At 42.3% G+C, this 23188-nt stretch overlaps 1 protein-coding gene across 2 annotated transcripts in view; it reads left to right on the top strand.

Moving 5' to 3' along the window:
• Positions 1-23188, top strand: part of LOC138304020 (protein-glutamine gamma-glutamyltransferase E-like) — a 100914-nt gene that overhangs the window by 68741 nt on the left and 8985 nt on the right. Inside the window, exons 9-12 of one of the 2 annotated variants that reach the window (XM_069243670.1) lie at positions 3158-3400; positions 6265-6588; positions 8345-8502; positions 9793-9926. In XM_069243670.1, the coding sequence (XP_069099771.1) occupies positions 3158-3400; positions 6265-6588; positions 8345-8502; positions 9793-9926 (859 nt within the window). Of the gene's footprint in view, positions 1-3157; positions 3401-6264; positions 6589-8344; positions 8560-9792; positions 9927-23188 lie in introns of both variants that reach the window. The other variant, XM_069243669.1, reaches the window with a different exon arrangement.

The following is a 23188-nucleotide window of genomic DNA, read 5'->3' as shown; positions in this document are numbered from 1 at the left end:
ACACCAGATTATCATCAGCATGTTGGACTTCATGCAAAACAACTTAGTACCACAGATTTGGAAAAACATCTAACTATGGCTCTATGAAAACAGTGCAGTTGGTACCTAGAAAGAAAAAGCAAGTATACACAATAATCCAACATTCTAATTCATAATACGTATCCTCAATATGGTCAGCAACAGAGTCAGTCTTCATCCTGAGGACATCAGTCGTTCAGCAAGGCATCAGATGTCAGCATCAAAGTTCAGAAAGTTCAAAGTCTTTAAGCAATAAAGTTAAACTCGTCTCTTGTTAAGATGCACAAAACATTGACCTTTCGGCCAGCAAGAAATTCGGCAATGAACCTGTCTTCTCTCAGTGAGGTCTTGTTAAATCAAAACCACTAAAACTATTTCCCAAATCCCTCATGGATCATGGGATCGCATGTTCACACTTCGTCCAATAAAACTAAAACTCAGAATCTATGAATTCTACCACTACTCGGTTCACATGTTGCTGATTGGTTTTCCTGCAATGTCTTCATCATCCAGCTCATCAGGTAACAATATTGTTGCACCGTCTACTCCAGTCAGTGTCTCCATTAGCAAGAACAGCATCTTCAAGCAGTCGGTTCACATGAGAAAACTTCTTTTCTATGAGCACATTTAAACAATACAATGGACATTCACAGTGTAACATTCTAGGACAGCCATTTATTAAAACAGTAAGAAATACAGCTCCACTTGAGGCCTGGCAAGTAGGCCAAGACCTCTGTTAAGTTGAGGCCTAATATTAATAAAGCTAATACATAATGCAAAACCCTTAATATGAGATATTAATACATTAGTCAAACATGTATTCAACATTTCACAGCATTAGAATATTAATAAGCACACTTTGTGAAGATTGGCGGCCACTGATCGTAATCACTTTTTTCAAATGCGTGCATTAATTTTCTGTTATTATATTTTCTACACAATCCATTATTCAGAATACGTGAACACTCACTAATAATATTTATTAAAACACCTGCGCTAGCAGTCACAATCGCACGCATTGGGGAAATCTTGCCTGGTGCCCCAATAGCGCCCAAAAATAGCGCTACCGACACCAATTGTCACTCACCAACTTACAATCAGTGAGCCCTGTGCAAGATAAAACACTGCCATGCAGCCAAGTGCTGCGGTTGGCCTGAACTCCACGTTGCATGTGTAACATGAAGTGGCCAAAATTCTGCAAACTCTGCCGGCGGAGCAGAATTGTTCACCTCCTGCTAGTTTTAGCCTCTCTCAAATTCCCCCATTTGTAGATGTTGAACCTTGTGACATTTTTCAGGTAATGTTGCTTTAAATTTAAATGGAAACAACCAAGGGTAAGAGTTTTACCTGCATGTCCCCATAAATAGTCACAAGCAGAATACCGCAAAGCACAATAATAAAAAAAAGCGTGAATAGTCTGCACGAAAAAACAGGTAAAATATCCTTGTAGCTTTTATGGGAATGGGGCCTTTGAAAGCATTTCCTACCTGCCAGCTCCTAAATGGACACTACTGTTTTTTAATCAATGACTCCCCGAAGCTCCTATCACATACACTCTTTCCAGCTAGATATGCACATGCAGCAATGTTCATCATTGGGAATTGGCAGCTTCCTATTTAGCTTTTATAATCAGGGGAATTCACCCTTCAATGAATCTTGCAATGTGCAAAGTGTCCAGAACTGAAGATAACTTTTGAGATGTTGCAAAATTCATGCTGGAGTCAGTTGACTATTTGCATGTAATACTATTTGTGTAAAGGGGCCTCTGGCACCTCCTACTAGACACTTTCAGACTAGGATCCTCTTCTTCCCATGGTCAGTTATCAAAGAGCAATAACAGCTGCTATGAGGACCCTGGCACAATTTCTGTGATGCCAGCTTACGCTTGGTTAATTTTGCAGTACTTTAAATTACAGAAATTATGCTATTACCTCGCATTGTGTAATTTCATGCTTAACAAAAATGTAGTGCAAGCACACAGGAATAATGTAAACAACCATAATACAAGCAGCTGCGGTTTGAATTTTTGCCCTAAGTTTTAGTGTGAAATGTATCCTCACGTACAAAATGGCACCAATTGCAAGATTATGCATTTTGCATAATTACACATAATTTCATATTATTTTTCTGAAATGTGCATAATTGTGTGAAAGCAAATTATGCAAATTTTGCCAACAACTACCAGCCAATGCTAAATAAATCTGACATGAAACCTACAAGGAGCATACAGGCAGTGGTTCAGTTAAAAGGGCCATAAAGAGAAAATTGTCATACTAGGTCTCAAAACCTAAACAAACATAATCAAAGAAAGGGATTTTCTGAAATGCCTTCTGGTGATAATTATTAGTGATGCGAGGCTGAATAAAGACAACAGTTTTTTTCTTCAGTTACTGGCCGCCTTGAACCTTTTGGGAGAGGAAGTCATAAAGATTACTGGCTAAAGTCATAAAGTTATTCCACTTTTTAAATCTAAATAAACTTTGGGAGTACATGATAACATAATCATTTTGAATTGTGTTTTGAATCTCTGTAAAGGAAAAAAAAAGGCAAAACAGCAAATGGGATTTATGGGAGTTTCACTCCTTTACTGTGATAACACAATAAATTGCCACAATAAAACACAATCTGAGCACAAAGAGTGTGGGAGTTACTCAGGAAGATAGTGAAGGGAAAAACAGGGAGGTGTGGTAAATTTATAGGTATATTTATCTCGTCTGCACGGATGTTCGAGGGCCTTAGTACTGTATATTAGGTCGATGCAAAGTTTGCGACAACTGGTGCCACACATGTGCTGTGGCAAACCTTAGTAAATATATCCACATGCCCACAGTCAAATGTCAAAGGGTGTTCTGGTGAAGGTTTGCTGACCATTGTGGCATACTGCTAAATAAAACATAAAAAATAGAAAAATTGCATTCTTATATACCTATTAGGCAGTGGACACCTAGTCTCTCGTGGTGTGAAAGTGTTTGAAATGTCCTTCGCATTGCTTCACAGTTTGCTTGTGACTGAGAGTATTACACAATATTCCAGCCACACAGTGGATATACAATAGAGAATAGGAAGAGGAGGGACATAAGTGGCAGGCAAGAGCATTGTGTGCAATGTCCACTGTGTCAAGACTCTTTTTCCACTTTAGGTATATTTCGCCTGGGACCCACCTCGCGCAACGCAATCAAAGAAGGAGATGTTGACCTGCCCTACGATGGCCGATTTTTGTTTGCTGAGGTGAATGGTGACAAGGTTCAGATGGTTGAACATGAAGATGGCAGCCGTGAAAGGATCTATTCTGATAGCAAGGGAATTGGTCAGAAAACCAGCACGAAGGCTGTGGGCAGTGATGCGCGTGTGGACGTCACCGACGGCTATAAGTACGCAGAAGGTAAGCACATGATTTGAGCACAGGTTTGAAAACGGTGGACGAACAAATCTGTCACAACATAGTATTCTCTCCAGCAAAACTGTACAATAAGCCACAAAGCCTTCCAGTCAACCTTTCACAACAACTTATCTCATTCGTGTTCTACCATCATTTTGAGTCTTTTTGAATGTCGACCTGCACTTAAGTCAGCTCCATATTATTGACTTCCAAGATATCGTCAAGGTTAGAAGATGTGAAGTTAAGAACAATAAATCTGTGCAATCCTATGTATGCTTTCCTTGGACATATGTTGGTTGTCTATTTTGACGGTGTTGTTATATTAACCGAAACACACTACCCCTTGCTTATGCCAACAAACCTGCAACCAAAAGTGTTACTTTTTAGTGTGCCTGTCATGTGAAACAATCTACAACGCACCCAGCTGGCACATTGAACGCTCCGCCTTCCAGTGAAACATTCTACCTCACAGCACGTATATCACTTTTCCTGTTACCCACTGCTCATGAAAATACAACCTTACTACATTTCACATTGTACACCTAGGCAAGCAGGTCACTGAGGCAGGGCTGCCTTAATATGCCTGCAGGCATTCCTGGACATAATACATTATCTAACACTACGAATTTAACTCCTTCTGCTGAGAATATGCTTCTTAGCATCCATGAACAGCTTATGGGGAATTATGAGCTGTCATTCCTTTATCACGTCTTACTCAGTCACAGCCCACTGAAGGGGTGCAGCGGTGCGCCTTCGGTGGGGACAGCAAAATAAACAAACACAAAAATAGATTTAAAAAACGTACCTGGCTCCCGAGTTCCTATTACATCATCGATCTTCAGGCTGCACTGGGCTAGGCTCTCAGCCTGTCCTGTGGCCAATCCTAACACTTATAATTGGCCAAGAGCTTAGTTTGAACTTCATATATGCATTCACTGGAAAATAGAGAATGTAATTAAAGGGGCCATTAAGTGAATAGTGTCACAATGGATCTCAAATCCCCAGGTGTCATCATCACACAAAGCACATTCTAGAATGCCTAATATTAGGGAGTTTTAGAGATGCAGAACTGGGCAAAGGGAGTTGCTTATTTTCTGTGTTCGGAGTCCCCTTTAAAAGCAGGCATTTTTATGGGCAGATGGGAAGTGCATGTTCTGAACAAATGTGTTGTGGCAGGCTACACACATTCAACAGTGACTTTCATAAATTATTGGTGAAGTTACAACACTCCAGCATACGGGGGATGAGATCTCTTTCTGCACAATCTAATATTTACTCCAATATTCTCAAGGTAAGTGTCAAGTCAGTTTAGAGATGCAGTCAGTGTTTGTAAGGCTACCATCCATTCTCTATAATCCAATTTGTGGGTTATGAGCCTGAGGTATGCTCATCAATTTCACCAAGGTCCAATGATTTGCCCAGATGCTGTACCTTAAAGAGTACACCATGATCCAATGGACATGGTGGGGCGAGGGACTAAAGGGCTCACACTCAATCCCTCATTCACTGCTTTTCAGTATTTCAAAGTATCCTTTAGGGAGCAGAATGCCACTGCCATTTTAGGAATGCAATAGTTGAGAGTTCTGTAAAGAGCTTCTTTGGGACAGCGTGTTTAGTCCCCTTTTTGAATGGGCAGGATCGGGTGCTGAGTAGTAGTGGCCTAGACAAGACTGGGTGTGGGTTCCCAAAATGTCAGTTTTAGGACAGTGTGTGATTCCCTGGGGAAACATGTATACGTCATTGAGATACCTTGATTGACAAAAGAAGTTCCCACTGGAGATTACCACTTATCCTGCAGCCACCCACCTTTACTTCGATGGATCATCTATTTCAGCTCCTGCAGTTTCTCAACCCCATAGTCACTTTCAAGGAGTCCTAGCGCCTTCTCCCCTAAATTATCTTACACCAAAACCTGCATTGATACTTCACCTGCACACATTCCCTTCAAACTACAAAATCATGTGATGTTTTTGTCCACAATTAAACCTTTTATTTGCAGTTAAATTTTTTAATTCTGTGATGGCACTATATGTATTTATATACTTGGTATTTCTAGAGTGACAACCTCGCTAAAAGTTAGTAGAGCAATGTACAGGATTAAACGCAAATTTACAGTCAATCAGTGATTGGAGGAAAACTGGGCTCTGAGTGGAGGTGGGCTGTTACTTGGTTGCGATGTAGTATTCTTCAAAGGAGCAAATCTTTATTGTGCACTTGAACAACATGTTACATGTATCTATTTTATTTAACATTTGATGACTTTTGAAATGCAATTCATGCCCAATGGCAACTTAATGCACCAGGCTCTATCTAAACAATAGGAACCAGAGACAAAGATATAGAATACAGGTCAGAAAGCAGTACTCAAGTAAGTACAGTACCCTCCGTATATCTCATTGATAAATGGCCATTGTCAGTCCTTGGTATGTTGATGTACAATTCACACCGGTTTCTTCAAAAGACTTTATAATTATGGAACCTGCTAGATTAAGTGGACAAATCTTTGGCAACCTCACACTGTCTGATTACACGAAAAACTAGGTAGTAATGGGAGGGGCTTCACATGCCTCCCATCAAGTTCAAGATAGAGGGTGTTAGGCTGTAGTAATGGATGCAGATCGTTGTAGGTGGGGCCCACCGACACTTATTTTTGTGATGCGGACTTATTCATCATCATCACACTTTCACCCGAAGCAAGAAAGTTATCTCCCAGTGGTCCATTTAATTACACATGGGGATGTTCAGATGCACTCATTGCTAGTAAAAGCTCCTTTTTACAAATGATAAGCTTTCTGGTGTAAGACGTGAATACATTAGTTGCTTAGTGTACTTTGCCCTATATTGAGCTGCATCCTTTCATATTTCAGGTACTGCCAAAGAAAGAGAGATTTTCAACAAGGCCCGAAGCAAGTTGCGTGGCGTAAGCAGAGGCATGAGCAGAATGGCAGCCTTCAGTGTCGCAAGAGCGGAGGCGGCACCCCCGCAAAAGCCTGAATTCTCTGGAAAGTTTTTGGTGGAAGGCACCCCCGAAGTTGGCAAAGATATCAGTTTAACATTGTCTCTCAAAAACGACAGCTCGGACACCCTGAAAGTTGACGTGAAGAGCAGCGCCACCGCCATCACCTATACCAGGAAACCTGTGAAGGAGGTCATGACGGCCACCGAGTCTGTCACTCTGGGCCCAAACGAAGGTACGATCTCTACAGTCTCCCAATATCTGAGCACTAAACCTGTTGGTCATTTTCAGTTCCAAAGATTACAGGAATGTGACAGGCAAATATTTGGGATTGAAATAAATTAACAAACGTCCAGTAAAAATGGAAAGCAGGGATCAATGTTACATTCCTCAGCATATTAGGACAGAAACCTCAAGGATATGATCGTTATCACCGGCTTTTCAAGGAGGCAATGTGGGTTATTAAAGCCATTTTGAAAGACTGAGGGACTCATTTATAGTTTGGAGGACACTGAAAATTCTCTAAGTCCTGGAGAAAGCTCTATCACCTCACTTTTAGTTTAGAGCTGAATTCTAATCCCTTTTTAAATGTGTGTTTGCAAAGTTACCAGTATCACATGTGGTGTGATAATTATTACACTCTCACAGGTTTTCTGATAAAATCCAGAAGGCCAAACCTGACGAAAAGTATCTGGAAAAAAGCCTGGTAATAAGACAAAATACCTGAAATTTGGTACTTAAAAAAATGATTAGCATGACTCAGAATAGGAGGTAACTTTCACTTCCCTCCAGACTTGAAATGGGGTTGAGTTACGGTTTAACATCAACTTTGTCTGCAGTTTATTTAATATGCATGGTAGCTCTGAATCCAGTATTGGTAACTCTTACCAAACGTGCTTTTTACATCTTGGATGTTTAGGTAAAACATTTTTTCTGCCTCCACTTCTTCTTCAGGAGTTTCCTTTACCACATATTATGCAGCCAGTTTGAAGGTTCAAGGGGGCTTCTTTTTCTGTTTCTGTGCCTCACCAATCCTTTTTCTCCTCTGTCTGACCAAACAATGTTGGGGGAGATGCCACAAGACTCAAAATTACATGTGGGTGCTTCCTTCTCAGTTCTTGTACAGTGCGACATGTGGGGCGTCAAGTATATGGAAAATAAATGGCATATAAATTATTGAAATCACATTTGTTCAGTAGCCCATTACTTAAGATAATGTTTACATGGTGATTGGGAATTCCCCTGAAAGACTTTTGTAGCAATGGTGAACAATGGAGAATTTTAGCACATTGATTTAGGTACTGTTATGCTTTACAGCTTTTAGCAGCACACTATGGGCCTGATTTAGATATTGGTGGACGGGTTACTCAGTCACAACGCTAACGGATAGTCCATCCGCCAAAATCTAAATCCTATTAGGTATAATTTGAGGGAACAGCACTTATTTTTCTGCCTCAAGCATTTACTGTGAGCAAAAGACACATATGGGAAAGACAGAGGAAGAGAAAAACAAAAAAGTGTCACAAAGGGGAGAAGCAGAAAGCTGCAAGGGTGAGCTGAAGGGGCTGGGAGTGGCTTTAAATGGATTAAAGAGATACGAGATGACTTTAGAATTACCCTGCCTCAGTATTCCATGTTCGCACATTTAATTGCAGCAGCCACGTGTTTAGGAGGAGGACTTTTGGTACCAGCACATTTTTATTTACAAATTAAACACTGGTTGGCAGATGCCATGGTGCAGAAACTTTAGCGAGGGTCACCTGCCCATACAGCAGAAATCAATTTCAGTTTGGATAAGAGCAGTGCTTTAAATGGAAAAATAGAAGTGCAGGTACTCTCTATCAGAGTACCTGCTTGTTTCTGAGAAGTGCAATGGAATAACCTGTGTACATTCAGGGTTAAGCATGGGTTGACAAATCTGCATCTAGTGGAGAATGTAAGTCCGCTTTAAGACATCAGCACTTTCTGACAGAATATGTTCAACTTTTCAGAGAAACGCATCCCGCTCATTATAACATACGCCCAATATGAAGGCCGTCTGACTGAGCACAACTTGATCCTAGTAAATGCTGTGTGTAATGACGACAAGGGTGGAAAACAGCTGGTGGAAACAGACATTACCCTGAAGAACCCGCCAGTTATTGTGAAGGTAACGAGAAGAAGATGGGCTTTTGGCCACTACCTATGCATCACACCGTTTTCATGTGTAAGACTTTACAGTGTCCTTACATCAGATATCCAATGTATGTCAACAGTGGAACAGAGTTTACTTGTAGTTACTGCTGGAAGCAGACGTCCAAATATAGCAATGGTGTTGTTTATTAGGATCAGGGACTCCTCCAATACTCCTCATCATCACCCAGAAGGCTGTCCTCAATAATCCTCCAGCTTGTGGAAAAAGTATGGTACACTCCATGCTGGGTCGAATGGACCAAGTTAATCAGGAGTAGATCCCTGCTGGTTAGTGTGGAACAGACTGGTCAGGAATACAAAAACAGAAGAAAACAATCACGAGAGCCACACTGCAGAGCACTCACATGGCATCACTATATGACGTTGGAATTCAATCCAGTACTTAGAGGCTCCACAGTGCAAATCTGTCTTCATGCACAAATCCTTTGGTAGTACCTCCCTCAAAATAAAGAATAACATAATGACGGTACTTCATATTCTGAAGTATTGATATTTTCCAGGTGAGGTAAATACCACCTATTTTCCACACAACTGAGAATTGGGTCTTTGTATTTCCCCGTCACCAGTGCCCATCATTCTCTTGGGCATTTACCATGTGTTTAAGGAGAAAATGAATACATGATTATAAATTATGTCTTGTGGCCCTTGGTAGGGAGTAAAACATCTGGTAAAGATAAATATATTTGGAGGGGCCAATTATTTCAAGTGAGCCCACTATATTACAGCTACATTACAGCCACAGCTTACTGACACCAATAGGGGCTCCATTCTCCCTCCATTTCTGATTCACTGCCAGGCTAGCACAAGCACACAGACCCCAACATTTCATGCATGGCTACATTCTCACAGCATCCTCACTCAACATTCCACATCATGTCCTGCCATCCCATAAATACACACAGACACACCAATACACTAAAATAAGATTAGAAGAACACCAATCTACGTGAGACTGAGAGGGTGAACAGGTGTAATGAGAGTGGTGTTGAGACTGAATAGTGGAGATACGATGATTGGAGTCAATGTGTATGTTGAGGGCTCCTAAAACAAGCATGTGAAGTACTCACATTTCTTTCTTATGTTCCAGTTCTTAATGACAGTTTTCTTTCCAATGTGCCATTTCCCCCTTCAATCTCTGCGCCTCCTTCTTCACTCACCACAGGTCTCTTGTCTCTTCAACTCACATTGACTTAGACATTCCAAATATCATGCCTAATAAATATCATAAAATCTCTGTTTTTTCCAGGTTAATGGGCAGGCCAAGGTGGACCAGCCTGTTCAGGTGGAGGTCATATTTACCAATCCTCTTGCTAAGGATGTGAGCAAATGCGAGCTGGTGGTGGAAGGCAGTGGTTTACTAGAGAAGCCGCTGAAAATAAGGTAACAAAGGTTGTTGTTTGCACAAATTGAGGTCTATCATTGAGGCTATTGTGCCGGGGCACCTGTTGACATGATAGGGATGTGGGGCAGATGATAAATTAAGTGGTCTCCTAATGAATACATTTATAAAATGACATTCCTCAAGTTTTTGATTTGGACAAGCACATATCCGAATCCATTGTAAATAATGTAGGAAATTGTCTAACCCCAGTGCTTAATCTTCAATCTGGGAAAACAGGTATTTGGAGATGTATCTACACAGTAGTAATCATTTCTCAGTGCCTTCTGGCCTCAATCATTTTTTCTCACTTTCTAATTTGTCATTCAAAACTTTCACTTGCCCAATCTCTCACCACTCACTACTGCATATTGGGTTGGCTTTCTAACGGATGAGTCTATGTGAGCTTTTTACCCATGTGGATAGTTCTACTGGGAAAGACCTTTGTAATCAGTAGAAAAGCACTGATGTCATAGTCCTGAGCCCAGAACATCTGTATACTGTGGGGATTGCTACCTATCTAATGCATTAGCCTTTAAGACCCCCATCATATGCCTTGCTGTTTGGCAATGCAGTTGTTCTGACACTGATTTTAGAGGTGTCAGCTAGAAGAATATCACCATCATGCCCCATGGTCTTTGTCGGTGAACTTGCCCTGCTTCACCAACTTTATGTGTGAAAAGTGTCTATTTCTGACAGATCAGCCTTCTTACTGTTTGTATGGGGCTGTGGATAACTCCCAGGGTTTTCTATCCTGCCCATACTTATGGTGGTATGGCACATTTCAAGCTGTGCCTCTAGTACATTTAGCCAGTATATTTCTAAACTGCACTGCCACCCTCACTGTGCCACATTTTCGTCTTTGAATAAATGTAATTTGAACTGTGTACTTAATTATACAGAGGAAGGCCACAGTGGATGAGGTGGTTAGTACCAGCAGTGAGCTGTGAGCAGTACTGGTACGTCATTGGCAATGAGGGGTGTCCTCCATGAACACTTTCGAACACTTACACTTATTTATTTATTTGATAACTAAGCACTGGCTGGAAGCGTTTTTTTAAATTACAGATGGTATGAAAGAGAAGAAGATCATTTTGGTATCGGACTCACAAAGAAAAATAGTGCAACTCAGTGCAGCAGCCAAAGTTGCTTTGCTGAATTGCACTAGTAGGAGAGAGCAGCACAGATCCATGTTTGCTTTAATGGTGTGCTGCTACTCTTCCACTGAACTGGTGCTGTTTAAGGCTGCCTCGCACCACACACTCACTTTTTCAACATAGTGCAAAGGTGCGTGCTTCCTGTGGAAGGTAACCTTCCAGTAAAAAATCCTATGCCTGAATGTTTCTTAAAACATTTACCCATTGGGTTGGTCCTATACAGTGCAGCACACATACAATTCGTGAAATGTTAGGAGGAATTAAAAAAATTATCCTACTTTGTGCCTGCCTCGAGGAGGCATTTTTGGTGCAAAGCCAGAATTATCAATTTAGTAGATCGGGAATCACATTCAAAAGCAGGGGCTGTTTCCCTGGAACGCCCAAGTACCACTAATACTGGAATGTCTGCTTGTCTCAAACTAGGTCAAAGCAGCTCAGAGCGCTGTTTTTGCTACAGAGGGCACTTTTCAGCACAAAAACATTTTACACGAGAATTGGAATACCATAATAAGGCTTTGCGCTGCTTTGTATCAGTGCAGATTTTTGCTGTATCTGTCTCTTTGTATCGTGCTGAAGAGACCAGGGCTCAGATTTTTAAACCTGTCGCACGACACATCAAAGCACCTAAGGTTGCTGTGCCACACTGCGTAACAGGGAGAGAGCAGGAAGTTGTCTTATCTACAGAGATACAGTGCTATCCTGCACTCTCTCTACTGCCAATGCACAGACTGTCGAGCTCCACGTACACATCTTGCACCATAATGCAAAGATATCTGCATCCGTCTAGGACTCTAGCATAGGATGTGTACTTGGAGAAAACTTTTCCAGTACAAAAAACTCTGCTTAGACTAACTTAAAAACTTTTCTCACTTTGCCTGTGTGCTGTACAGTGCATCACACACGTTAAGTGGGAAAAGTCAGGACAAATTACAGCATTTCTACTTTTTCACATCTGCTTTCGTGTGGCGTTATTTTTCAGGTCAAAACCCTGTCTAATAGTATTAGTAGATAGGGTGTTGCGGCAAAAATCATATCCCACCCATGGAACGCCCCCTTGTCGTAGAGTAATGGAAAACAACGCTTCGCACTATTTTGCTTTACTTTTTCTTGAATACATACGCAAATACCAACATGCATTTGTTTGTAAATCTTAAAAAGGATTTTCCATCTGGTCTGCATTAAAAAACCTGACGCAAAACCTTTGTAAATCTGGCCTAGGTTGCTTAATGCTGCAATGATCATGACGCAAGTACCCTTTGTATCCATGTAAGGAAAACTTGAAGATGGCAGTACACTCAATATTCTGCATCACTATAGAGATGGCTATGACCACTGACCCTGAATTAAGTATCTTGTTGTAAGTGGTGTTGAAGAACGAAGTTTAACTTACTTTATTTACATTCGTACAACAAAATGCAAGTGCAATTTTAGAGTATAATCAGTAGAGGGAGATATTTAGCCACGAATATGGTACTAGTCACTTAATTCTCCATGACAAGTTGTCGGGACGAGGGACACAAGTACGTCTCCTCATCTGACATTAGATACATTTCTTGTTTCGGTGGACCCAAGTGAAGAGATGTGTTCAGATGGGTACATCTTTTCCGGTCCTCAGCAATAGTCTCAGAATGATGACCAACCGTCCGTAATTTTCACGGACTGTCTGTAATCTAAACGTGATGTCTGTTGTCTGTGATGGATTGTTTAACGGACGCCATTTGTCTGTATTTTTAGCCTTTCAGCCAAAGGACAAAAGCTGATTGGGACGATTCAGATTCCCCAGCAGGAAGGGATAAATCTCCTGTGTTGTGATCAGTAGGGAGGGGCAGACAAATAAGAAACATGTCTTCTCACCCTGGTGATTGCTTCTGAAAAGAAATACAAATGTGCATAACTGTAAATCTACGAATGGAAAGCCTACTTAGGAGTGGATATAAGCAGTAATTGGTGGAGTCACTTAAAGCTTCCTGTGACAGATACTTTCTTTTTGAGAGCTAATTTAAGGATGTTCCACTCTAAGCTGTGGAGTGAAATCTATACTTTAGAAGCACTTTTTATCTTTAAAATTTAATGTATATGCCCATTTTGTGGCAGCCTATATTACAGTGTGTGTAATGCACGTTTTAAGAAAACGGCTTACACTTTCAAAGTTCTTTCAAGGACCTCTAGCTCTAAAAATACGTCCCTTTCGCTGTTGCACAAAACAGGATTCCATTGTATTGCCTCTGAATGCACACTGATATCTGCAGTGATCGCATGGACCAATAGCAGTTTGATTACATAAATAGTGCATTTCCCACTTATTAGTTTAACTTTAATTTATTTTTAATTTAAGATGTGAGTTAGTTTATTTGTAGTTACTTGATGATAAACTGTTGGGCTCGGTTCCTGTGGCAGGTTCATCCCCTGACTTTTTGCCTCCTTCCTCCTATTTTTTCTGACCTCTTGCTGTTGGCTCTAGGACTCTGAGCACTTTATCACTGCTGATCAGTGCTAAAGGGCAGGTGCTCTCCCATCTAAACTTGGTATGATTGGCTTATACCTATTTGACATATTTACTTTACCTGTAAGTCCCTTGTACAGTGGTACCTCTATACCCAGGGCCTGTAAATTAAATGCTACTAGTGGGCCTGCGCCACCCACTGAAGTGCCTTTCAAACCTGTCTCAGGCTTGCCCGGTGATGTGGCCCCTGACCCCTGCAACTGCATGAAGCATGAGCCTGTGTGCGCAGTTTTCTGCCACAGGGGCCTGGCATCTAAATTTACTTGCCAGGCCCAGAACTCCCCTTTTACTACATGTATGTCACCCCTAAGGTAGGCCCTAGCTAGCCCTATGTATGTAGAAGGCAGGAAATGTGCCAGGTTGCGTTGCCTGTCCTGGTAGTGACAAACAGCCTAACTTGGTGTCTCACTGCTGTTAGTGCTGCCTTCTCATGGGATTGCATTAGAAATGCCCTGCCTTATATGTAGAGGGGACTTTCTGATGCATGAGGGGTAGCGTAGGCCTGTTTGGTATGGTTTTAATGGTGATAAGAAATGCTGTTTACTGGGGTAAGTGGATCTTTTATTACTATTACAGAAATGCCACTTCTAGAAAGTGAGCATTTCTCTCTGCGTATGACTCTGGTGTTTTGCAGCTTGACTCCAATCCACGTCTGGGCAGACTGACAGTTGGGGCTTTGTGCATACTTTTCAGGCAGCCTGTACACAGGGAGGGTGGAGGTGTCACAGAGATGCATCTGCATGCAGAATAGTCTTCCTGGGCTGAGAGAAGGGAGAGGCAGGGCACACCTGCATTTGTAAAGGCTGTGCCCTGGATTCACACAATAGGGTTGTTTACCCCCAACTGATGTTTGGAGCCTGTGCTATAGGAGATGGGGAACTCCCTGAACCAGTTGGAACTGGTTGGAACCTCCTCTCCCCTTCCGTTGTAACACACTGTAAAATTGAGTATAAGTACAGGGGAATTTTCCCCACAATTTGGTACTCTGGAGATCTTTTTCCTATCACTCGAATTCCATCCACCCACTCAAACTAATCTAATCCACCTCACTCCAATCCACCTCAATACAATCCAATCCACATCATTTAATTCCACCCCACTCCAATCCACCTCAGCCCTCTGAATCCAGCCTGCTCTACTCTAATCCAATCCACAATACTCTGCTCCAGTCCAATCCAGCTGCCTCAAACTACTCCAATCAACTCCGCCCTATTCCACCCCAACTCTATGACATTCTATTCTAGTGGTGGCTGGTGTACTCTAAAAGTGGTGGGGTGGCGAACTGAGAGAACTCTGACAGTATGAAGGGAGTGTGTGTTACGACCAAAGCACAGGAAGCAGATTGCATTAATTGCATACAGCAAGGAGATGCAGCTGCCAACCCCAGGTGTATTTTTTTATTTCTAGCATTTGTAAGGTAGGCTCAGTCAGAATACTAAACTGAATATAGTTAAAATGGCAGCCACAGTATACCTTGTGGGGATAGTCTATTATTTTAACTCAGTCCTTATACAGCAGATGTTTGGCCATGTCAGTCTCCAAGGTAGTATGGAGAGAAATCCTGGTGTGATCTCCATGTTGAGGAAAGCTCTGTACACCCATCTTAAAATTTTGCTGCAAGTCCCTACGGTGTAGAGTATCTAGATCACCTCATGTATGGTCCGTGCCAGATGGGGGACTTGAAAGAATGCTTGTTTAAGTTGTTCGTAATTAAGGAGTTGACCTGGGTAAAGACTGTAGTCTGGCATGAGGGTTTGGAAATCTAGTAGCTCATCGTCAACAAATACAATCCCCTAATTTTTAAGGGCCTGAGCATGCCACTGATGAAATTGCCCTGAGCATAGCCATCCTGTGCGAATGGGAAGGCCTAGCAGGGTAGAGCAGGAGCATAGGGGTTTCTTCATGTTAGTGAGTTTACAGGTTCTAGCAAGGCAAGAGAAAGCTGTGCGGAACACCCCCGGGTGAAGTTCATTAGAATGGTCAGTAGGAAACAATGAGTAGTGCAGTAAGCCCTCCATAAAGTCTTTATGGTTAAAGTACATCTCATGCAAGGGGGCCTCAGACAGCCAGCGAGCCACCCACTGGAGCTGTGCAACTAAATAATAGCATTCCAAGTCCAGACGGGCTAATCCACCCAGAGTCACGAGTAGCTTCAGAGAGACCCGGCAGCACCCCAGTCTCCAGATGAGACGTGCGACATGTCTGAAGAAGAAATGAGGGATGAGCAGGGAAAGATTTTTAAAATAATACAGTAACCGGGGTATCATCAACATCTTCAATAGTGCCACGCAACCCATTGCTGAAAGTGGAAGAGAAGACCAAATAGCAAACTAGGATCAGAGAAACAATGTTTCTCTCCCCAGATTTCCATCCTGCAAATCAGTGATGGAATGGTAGATACCTGGGTATCACAAGGTAACTGATTTCCAGTTCATTCTGTATATAAAGGGGACACCACTACCATATGTTAAGGAAACACTTCTTACATTTTAAAATCTTTACCATTTTCTTGCATTTTGTTTGTTTATTTTACATACAAAATATTTTGAAGATTCTACTTGTACTTTGGTTCTGAGGGATGAGCCAGATCACTAGTTTGGCCTTGGCTCCACTGCAAAACTATTTTAAAACATGGTCAGAGTGGGCAATTACCCAGCACAACCTTTTAAGGGGTCTGGCCCCTGCTACCCTTCACAAGCACAACCAGTGGAGCATTATACCAGAAGAGTTTGCCAAGGTGGGTGGGTCCTGCTTGTTCAATGACTTGACAGTGCCTCTTCTGTTCCTCTCTTCTCTGCTGAGACAACTCTTCAGGTAGACAATACTTTCCAATACCGATGGCAAACACATCTTGTCTGACTTTAGAAATTGTCCCACCTTCTTCTCTTTCTTATTTATCCAGTTCTTAGCAACACCCCTTTAAATCAGTTGCTGTGGATTTCCCATCTGATCTTGATTTCCTCCTCTAATTCTCCTTGATTATTTGTCCGGGCTCCCAGTCCCGATATAAATGTAGAGTCCCAAAAACACGCTCACGTGCTGTGAGACTACAAACAAGTTGTGGGTACCTCACATCCTGACATTATGCGTGAGACTGTTGCCCACACTATCTGTTCTGCCTCATTAATGTTTTTTAGTTTTAAGTCCATTGGAGGTTGAGGTGGGCCAGATGCTTTTATTCAACTTACTTTTACTAGCAGGTCACTTACCCTAATGCTTTCAAAACTGTTTGCCATGGTTTTCTTGTAAAAATAGGCTTTCAGTTCTAGAAAAAATGAGTTCTCAATAAAAAGGTCTGTAAAAAATAATAAAGCTAGGACTATATTTATTGGTTTGTATAGCACACACTGAATAACCTAATTCTTTCGAGGGGCTTGAGCGAGATCCCTGCAGAGCCTAGGGCATTGTGGCTGCACTGACTCATGCAGGCCTTGCGGTGATTAACTGTGTAGCAGTTATGGACAGTTGTTACAGCTCTACCAGTAACATGGGTTTGACTTCAAGTACATTATCTGCACATACTGAGGGTTACAGAGAAAAGCATAAATACAGAAGATAAAGACTTAGCCTGAAAGGCTGGTGACATACTACGCAGGCGTTACATCAATACTACAGCATGGCCAGAGAGGCTGGTTTCAAATGCTACAGTGGTTAAATATATGGTGAGATGAAGGGGGGGGAGGGTAATGTTAATGTTAATGTTGTTGCCTAAGGACTCTTCTTATGATTGTGTGGGACCGAGTGGGATGTATAGATTTGTGGCCTTATCAACAAATGTATATTTCCACTTGTAGAGTCACTGGCATGTACATTTACTCTTGTGCTTAGGAATGCTATTCACAAAGGTAAATTTACACATGTAGATTGGCCGACATGTAAATGTGTTCTTTCACTTAGGTTTAAATATATACTTTTGTGCTGCTAACAATTACTGGGTGTAGATTTACGCCTATGCAGAATTACATTTCTCCACCCACTGCAGTGGGAGTGAAGACATTGAAGATATATTTGATGACTACTACTAGTAACGTTTAACACACAAGCATTGATCCTCACTGGGGTGGAGATCTATCTGTGTGGGGTACTTAACTTACTCCAAGGCTGGGCTGCATTATGTGTATGACTCATTTTTGGCTGTTTGGGCTGAAGTGACTTCTGAATTGTAGTTTTCTGAACTACAATGAGCTTACTCTTTTGTGGGTGGGTGTGTGTATTATCTTGTTCTTTCCTAAACCTATCTTGGCCATTCCCTAAACCCCTCCTTTTTTATAGTAAGTATTCCCCATTCTCAACCCACGCTTCTTCACTCTCTCACATTTTTACTCCAAAAACGTATGTTTACATGTGTGGGGATCAGCACCACTTTGGCAGACATTTCTGCATAGAAAAGATATGTGAGGTGGAGGAGAAGACTTCAGCTCATAAGAGAGAAGATGAGTTTTTTTACAGCCACAGAGGACTGTCAGCATTATTTCTTGCATGTGTGACCACTTCAGTGAAGGTCTTTTTTAGCTTCATAGATGGCTTTGAAGGATCCAGTACAAGCATGTTTCAAGGGTTGGGGCATTTGAAGCACTCATATAATTTTTGCCAGCACTCTTTTTTGAGTCGTCTGTGGGTTTGTCAGACAATGAATGCTGCTTGCTCTATTGTGGGAATGTACGTTTAACCACTGCCTGACATATTTCATATGTGAGAGTCTCGAGGAGAGATTTGGGTTGGGCTGTCATGTTGGTATTGGGGAGGTTGTTTTCTATACTTGACCTGAATGTGTTTGGGGCCTTTTTCATGAGCAGAAGATGTAGGTTTTGAATGTTCTTTTCATTGTTTGGTGTTTCTTGGGAAGGGGCAGCTAGGGTGAATGGTAGGGTTTTGTGATCAGTCTTAATAACCAGGTTGCAGAAATGTTGCTGATCTATAGGCTATGGGGAATGATGCTGGAGATGACCTTTCATGTGTGAGGGCCTTGCGGGCATGACTTTTATGTTAGACTGTTGCAGAGAGCACGAAATTGCTTTGACAAGGGGATAGTCTCACATCCAAGCCAGAAGCCAAAAAGTTCCTGGGGATGAGAAAGTGGTTTGATATGATGAAGAGTGGTGAGCATAGTGATGAGAAGTATTACCTGACCTACTCTGCATGGCTTGCTGGGAGATACCATTTTTGTGGAAGTGCTGTATGCTGAGTCCTATGATTACAAAAGAGTTGGCAGGGTTGGGAGAGGTGAGTGGTACTTACATGATTTCACTGGAGTGTGGCTACACCTCGACCCTTCCAGACAGTCTGCCCTTATTCAAAAAGTCCATTTAATTGTGGCCCTCCGGAACAGCATATAAAATAAAAGACATGAAAAAATCCAGGCAAGGGGACTGCAACCAACTGAAAGAATATTAAAGTGGACCATAATACTTAGAAGATCAGCAGTCCCAATAATGCAACTTCTCTCAAACAGGCTCTACCTTCCCCCTGAAATAACTGATGAGTAGTTCAAAACAGGATGCTTGGTGCAAGATATGCTATGTTGTTGAGACTACCATGGTTCAGTCTCCTCACTCTGCTGACTGCTGGTCAATCTCAGTTCCCAATGTGAATGGACAACACCCTCATCCTACAACAATCAGTGTCTTAGGAATGTGGTCAGGGACACTAACATTTTAAATTTTTTAATGAGGGCACTAAAAGCATATTGTGTCGGAGTCCTGTTACTTTCCTCTATTGTGAGAGAAAGCCCATACCACAAATGTATCTTTTCCATTGCAGTGGGCTTTAATCTGGATGCAACCAATGTGTGTGGTCAATGTTTATTTGGTTTCACCACAGACAGAAATGTAGGGACTATGTCACCACACTTTTTAGAGAGATGGTCTCATAAGAAGTGTTTAGGTGTCTGCTATTCACTGATACTGGATAAAATGTTTCTGGGATGTTTAGGCAGTGGATGTGTTAAGCGTTAAGAAAAATTACCATCACAGGTGGACAAGGTGTGTAGTAGAGGCAAATTTCCAATTCAAGTGAAAGAGGCATTGTGACCACTAGTGTAATACCACCCTCTGTCTATACCCTTGCAACAAACTCGCTGGCCATACCTAGGTCTTGTGCGAACATACCCTTGTAAATGATGGACATGGCCAGCATGTTCTACAAGACACATATGAGCGTGAGAGACAAGATTGAATGTGGGTGGGTAAGAAAGCACTTATAATTTTGAGAGAAAATATGGTGGCAGAAAGGAGCATAAACCATTTTAGTGGATGGATAATCAGGGGTGAGCGAAGATGGATCATTCATCAAAATTTGGCATGGAAAATGGCAACAGGACAATGGCCACTTGAAATCTAAACACTGGCTCACAAAGTCAGGATGTGCAGCTTTTTATTTACAGCAGTTATCACTCATGATTGTCAAGCGTCTGCAAGAGGAATAGGTTTTTATCAGAAGTAATTAACATCGAAGGTTTGGGGAACTAAGGAGAAAACGCTTTTACAGTTAACACCTATTAAAATCGTAACATTGTGGGTATTCACAAGCACTTACAATGTCTCTGCCACACTAATATGTGTTTCTACGGTCACATTTAATTGAACCATCTCTGATACATCTAATAAAGGAGCATCTAGAGACATTTTTATCAATTTAAACTGTGAGGACATTAGCTTCTCCCATAGTGTACAGAATAGAGTAAGCTATGGATAATGCAGCCATCTATTGCTGCAGCAGACCACTGCAGTATCCCAAATCATTTTTAGCTCTATCTTTTTAGAGCATTTAGGCTTATGTTTTTGGTAAGTTTAATATAACAATGTTATGTCCCCCTTTACTTTCAATAAATTGTAGTTAATATATGCTCGAGGTAATGCCTCAAGGGTTGTTGCTATTTAATATGATCTCCAGCTCAGTGATTTTCTCCATGGTTTCCAACTATTACTTGGATCAGTTGCAGATTGGAATTCATGGAGACAAGAGTGCAGGACGTGAGCTCTTTGTTATTCGAATAAACTCACTATAAAATCTATCAGCAGTGTCTTAAAATATATATCGACACTACAGTAAGTTATCCATTAGGGCTTTATTGGAGCAACCAAAGTGTTGGACCTGGCTTTTTGACAGGGACATCCCCAAACTTTTTGCCTCCTTCCTCCTATTTTTTCTGACCTGTTGTTGTTGGCTTTTGACCTCTGAGCACTTTACCACTGCTAACCAGTGCTAAAGTGCATATGCTCTCTGTGTAAATTGTACTATTGATTGGTTTATCCATGATTGACTATTTAATTTACCTGTAAGTCCCTAGTAGAGTGCACTACATGTGCCTAGGGCATGTAGATTAAATGCTACTAGTGGGCCTGCAGCACTGGTTGTGCCACCCACCTCAGTAGCCCCTTAACCTTGTCTCAGGCCTGCCATTGCAAGGCCTGTGTGTGCAGTTTCACTGCCACTTCGACTTGGCATTTAAAAGTACTTGCCAAGCCTAGAACTCCCCTTTTTCTACATATAAGTCATCCCTAATGTGTGCCCTAGGTAACCCCTAGAGCAGGGTGCTGTGTAGGTAAAAGGCAGGACATGTACCTGTGTAGTTATATGTCCTGGTAGTGTAAAACTCCTAAATTCGTTTTTACACTACTGTGAGGCCTGCTCCCTTCATAGGCTAACATTGGGGCTGCCCTCATACACTGTTGAAGTGGCAGCTGCTGATCTGAAAGGAGCAGGAAGGTCATATTTAGTATGGCCAGAATGGTAATATAAAATCCTGCTGACTGGTGAAGTCGGATTTAATATTACTATTCTAGAAATGCCACTTTTAGAAAGTGAGCATTTCTTTGCACTAAAAACTTGTTGTGCCCTTCAATCCACGTCTGGCTAGGTTTAGTTGACAGCTCCTTGTGCATTCACTCAGACACACCCCAAACACAGGGTACTCAGCCTCACTTGCATACATCTGCATTTTGAATGGGTCTTCCTGGGCTGGGAGGGTGGAGGGCCTGCCCTCACACAAAGGACTGCCACACCCCCTACTGGGACTCTGGCAGACAGGATTGAACTGAAAGGGGGCTTGGTGCATTTCTTAGACACTCTTTGAAGTCACCCCCACTTCAAAGGCACAACTTAGTATAAAACAGGGCCTCTGCCCTACCTCATCAGACACTTGCTGGAGAAGAAACCTGAACCAGAAACTACATCCTGCCAAGAAGAACTGCCTGGCTGCTCAAAGGACTCACCTGTCTGCTTTCTACAAAGGACTGCTGTCTTGCTGTTGCCCTGCTGCCTTGCTGAACTCTTGTCTGGCTGTGAAAGTGCTCTCCAAGGGCTTGGATAGAGCTTGCCTCCTGTTCCTTGAAGTCTCAGGACCAAAAAGACTTCTTCCTTTCACTTGGACGCTCCGTGCGCCGAAAATTTTGACGCACAGCTTGTTTCGCGGCGAGAAAAACGCCGCACACCGACGCTGATCGACGCGACGCCCTCGGGACGATCGAGACTTCGACGCACAACCTCGCAAGGACAAAGCCGCCCGACTTTCCAGGAGAAATCGACGCGACGCCTACCTAGAGTGCGAAACTTTGACGCACGGCCTCGCAAGGACAACGCCGCCCGACTTCCAAGGAGAAATCGACGCGACGCCTGCTGTGAGACCAAAATTTCGACGCACGGCCTCGCAAGGACAACGCCGCCCGACTTCCAAGGAGAAATCGACGCGACGCCTACCGTGAGATCGAAACTTCGACGCGCAGCCCCGCAGAACGACGCGCAGCCGGAAAATAAGCAGGAGAATCCACGCACAGACCCGGGACATCTGGTAATCCCCGCGATCCACAAAAAGAGACTGTCTGCGCGCCGGAAAACGACGCCCGACTTCCCCGCGTGGAAAAGAACGACGCAAGTCTGTGTGTGCTGAGAGGAAATCGACGCACACACCCCTTTTTCCACGCATCTCTTCTCCTGTGGTCCTCTGAGGAGATTTCCCACCAGAAACCAGGTACTCTGTGCTTGAAAGACACTTTATTGCTTTTTAAAGACTTAAAGACACTTAATATCACTTTTCAGTGATATCTTTACAAATTCGTATTGCAACTTTGATCGTTTTGACCTACAATTACCCAGATAAATATTCTATATTTTTCTAAACACTGTGTGGTGTATTTTTGTGGTGTTATGCTATGGTGTTGTATGATTTATTGCACAAATGCTTTACACATTGCCTTCTAAGTTAAGCCTGACTGCTCGTGCCAAGCTACCGGAGGGTGAGCACAGGCTGATTTTGGATTGTGTGTGACTTACCCTGGCTAGAGTGAGGGTTCTTGCTTGGACAGAGGGCAACCTGACTGCCAACCAAAAAAACCATTTCTAACATTGGTGATCAGCGGTGAGGATAGGACTTGTGTTTGTGCAGTGACATACAGTAGCTAAGTATTTCACTACCTACCCACAGTTGAAGGTCAACTTGATCTTTCATCTTTTTTTTTTGCTTTTGGTTCTCTGATGTCCTCCTGGATATACTATTGATATTTTGGACTTTGGATTTTGGTTTTTGCCGGTAAGACCTTGTCAGCAATGAGATTGCTTACCTACTCACTCTTTGTGCCTACTGACCACCTCACTAAGGCTGACTTAA

Source organism: Pleurodeles waltl, chromosome 7 (genome assembly GCF_031143425.1).
Source record: "Pleurodeles waltl isolate 20211129_DDA chromosome 7, aPleWal1.hap1.20221129, whole genome shotgun sequence".
Classification (NCBI taxonomy): domain Eukaryota; kingdom Metazoa; phylum Chordata; class Amphibia; order Caudata; family Salamandridae; genus Pleurodeles; species Pleurodeles waltl.
Note: the sequence above shows the minus strand (reverse complement) of the source record. Positions and strands in the feature narration are given on the sequence as shown.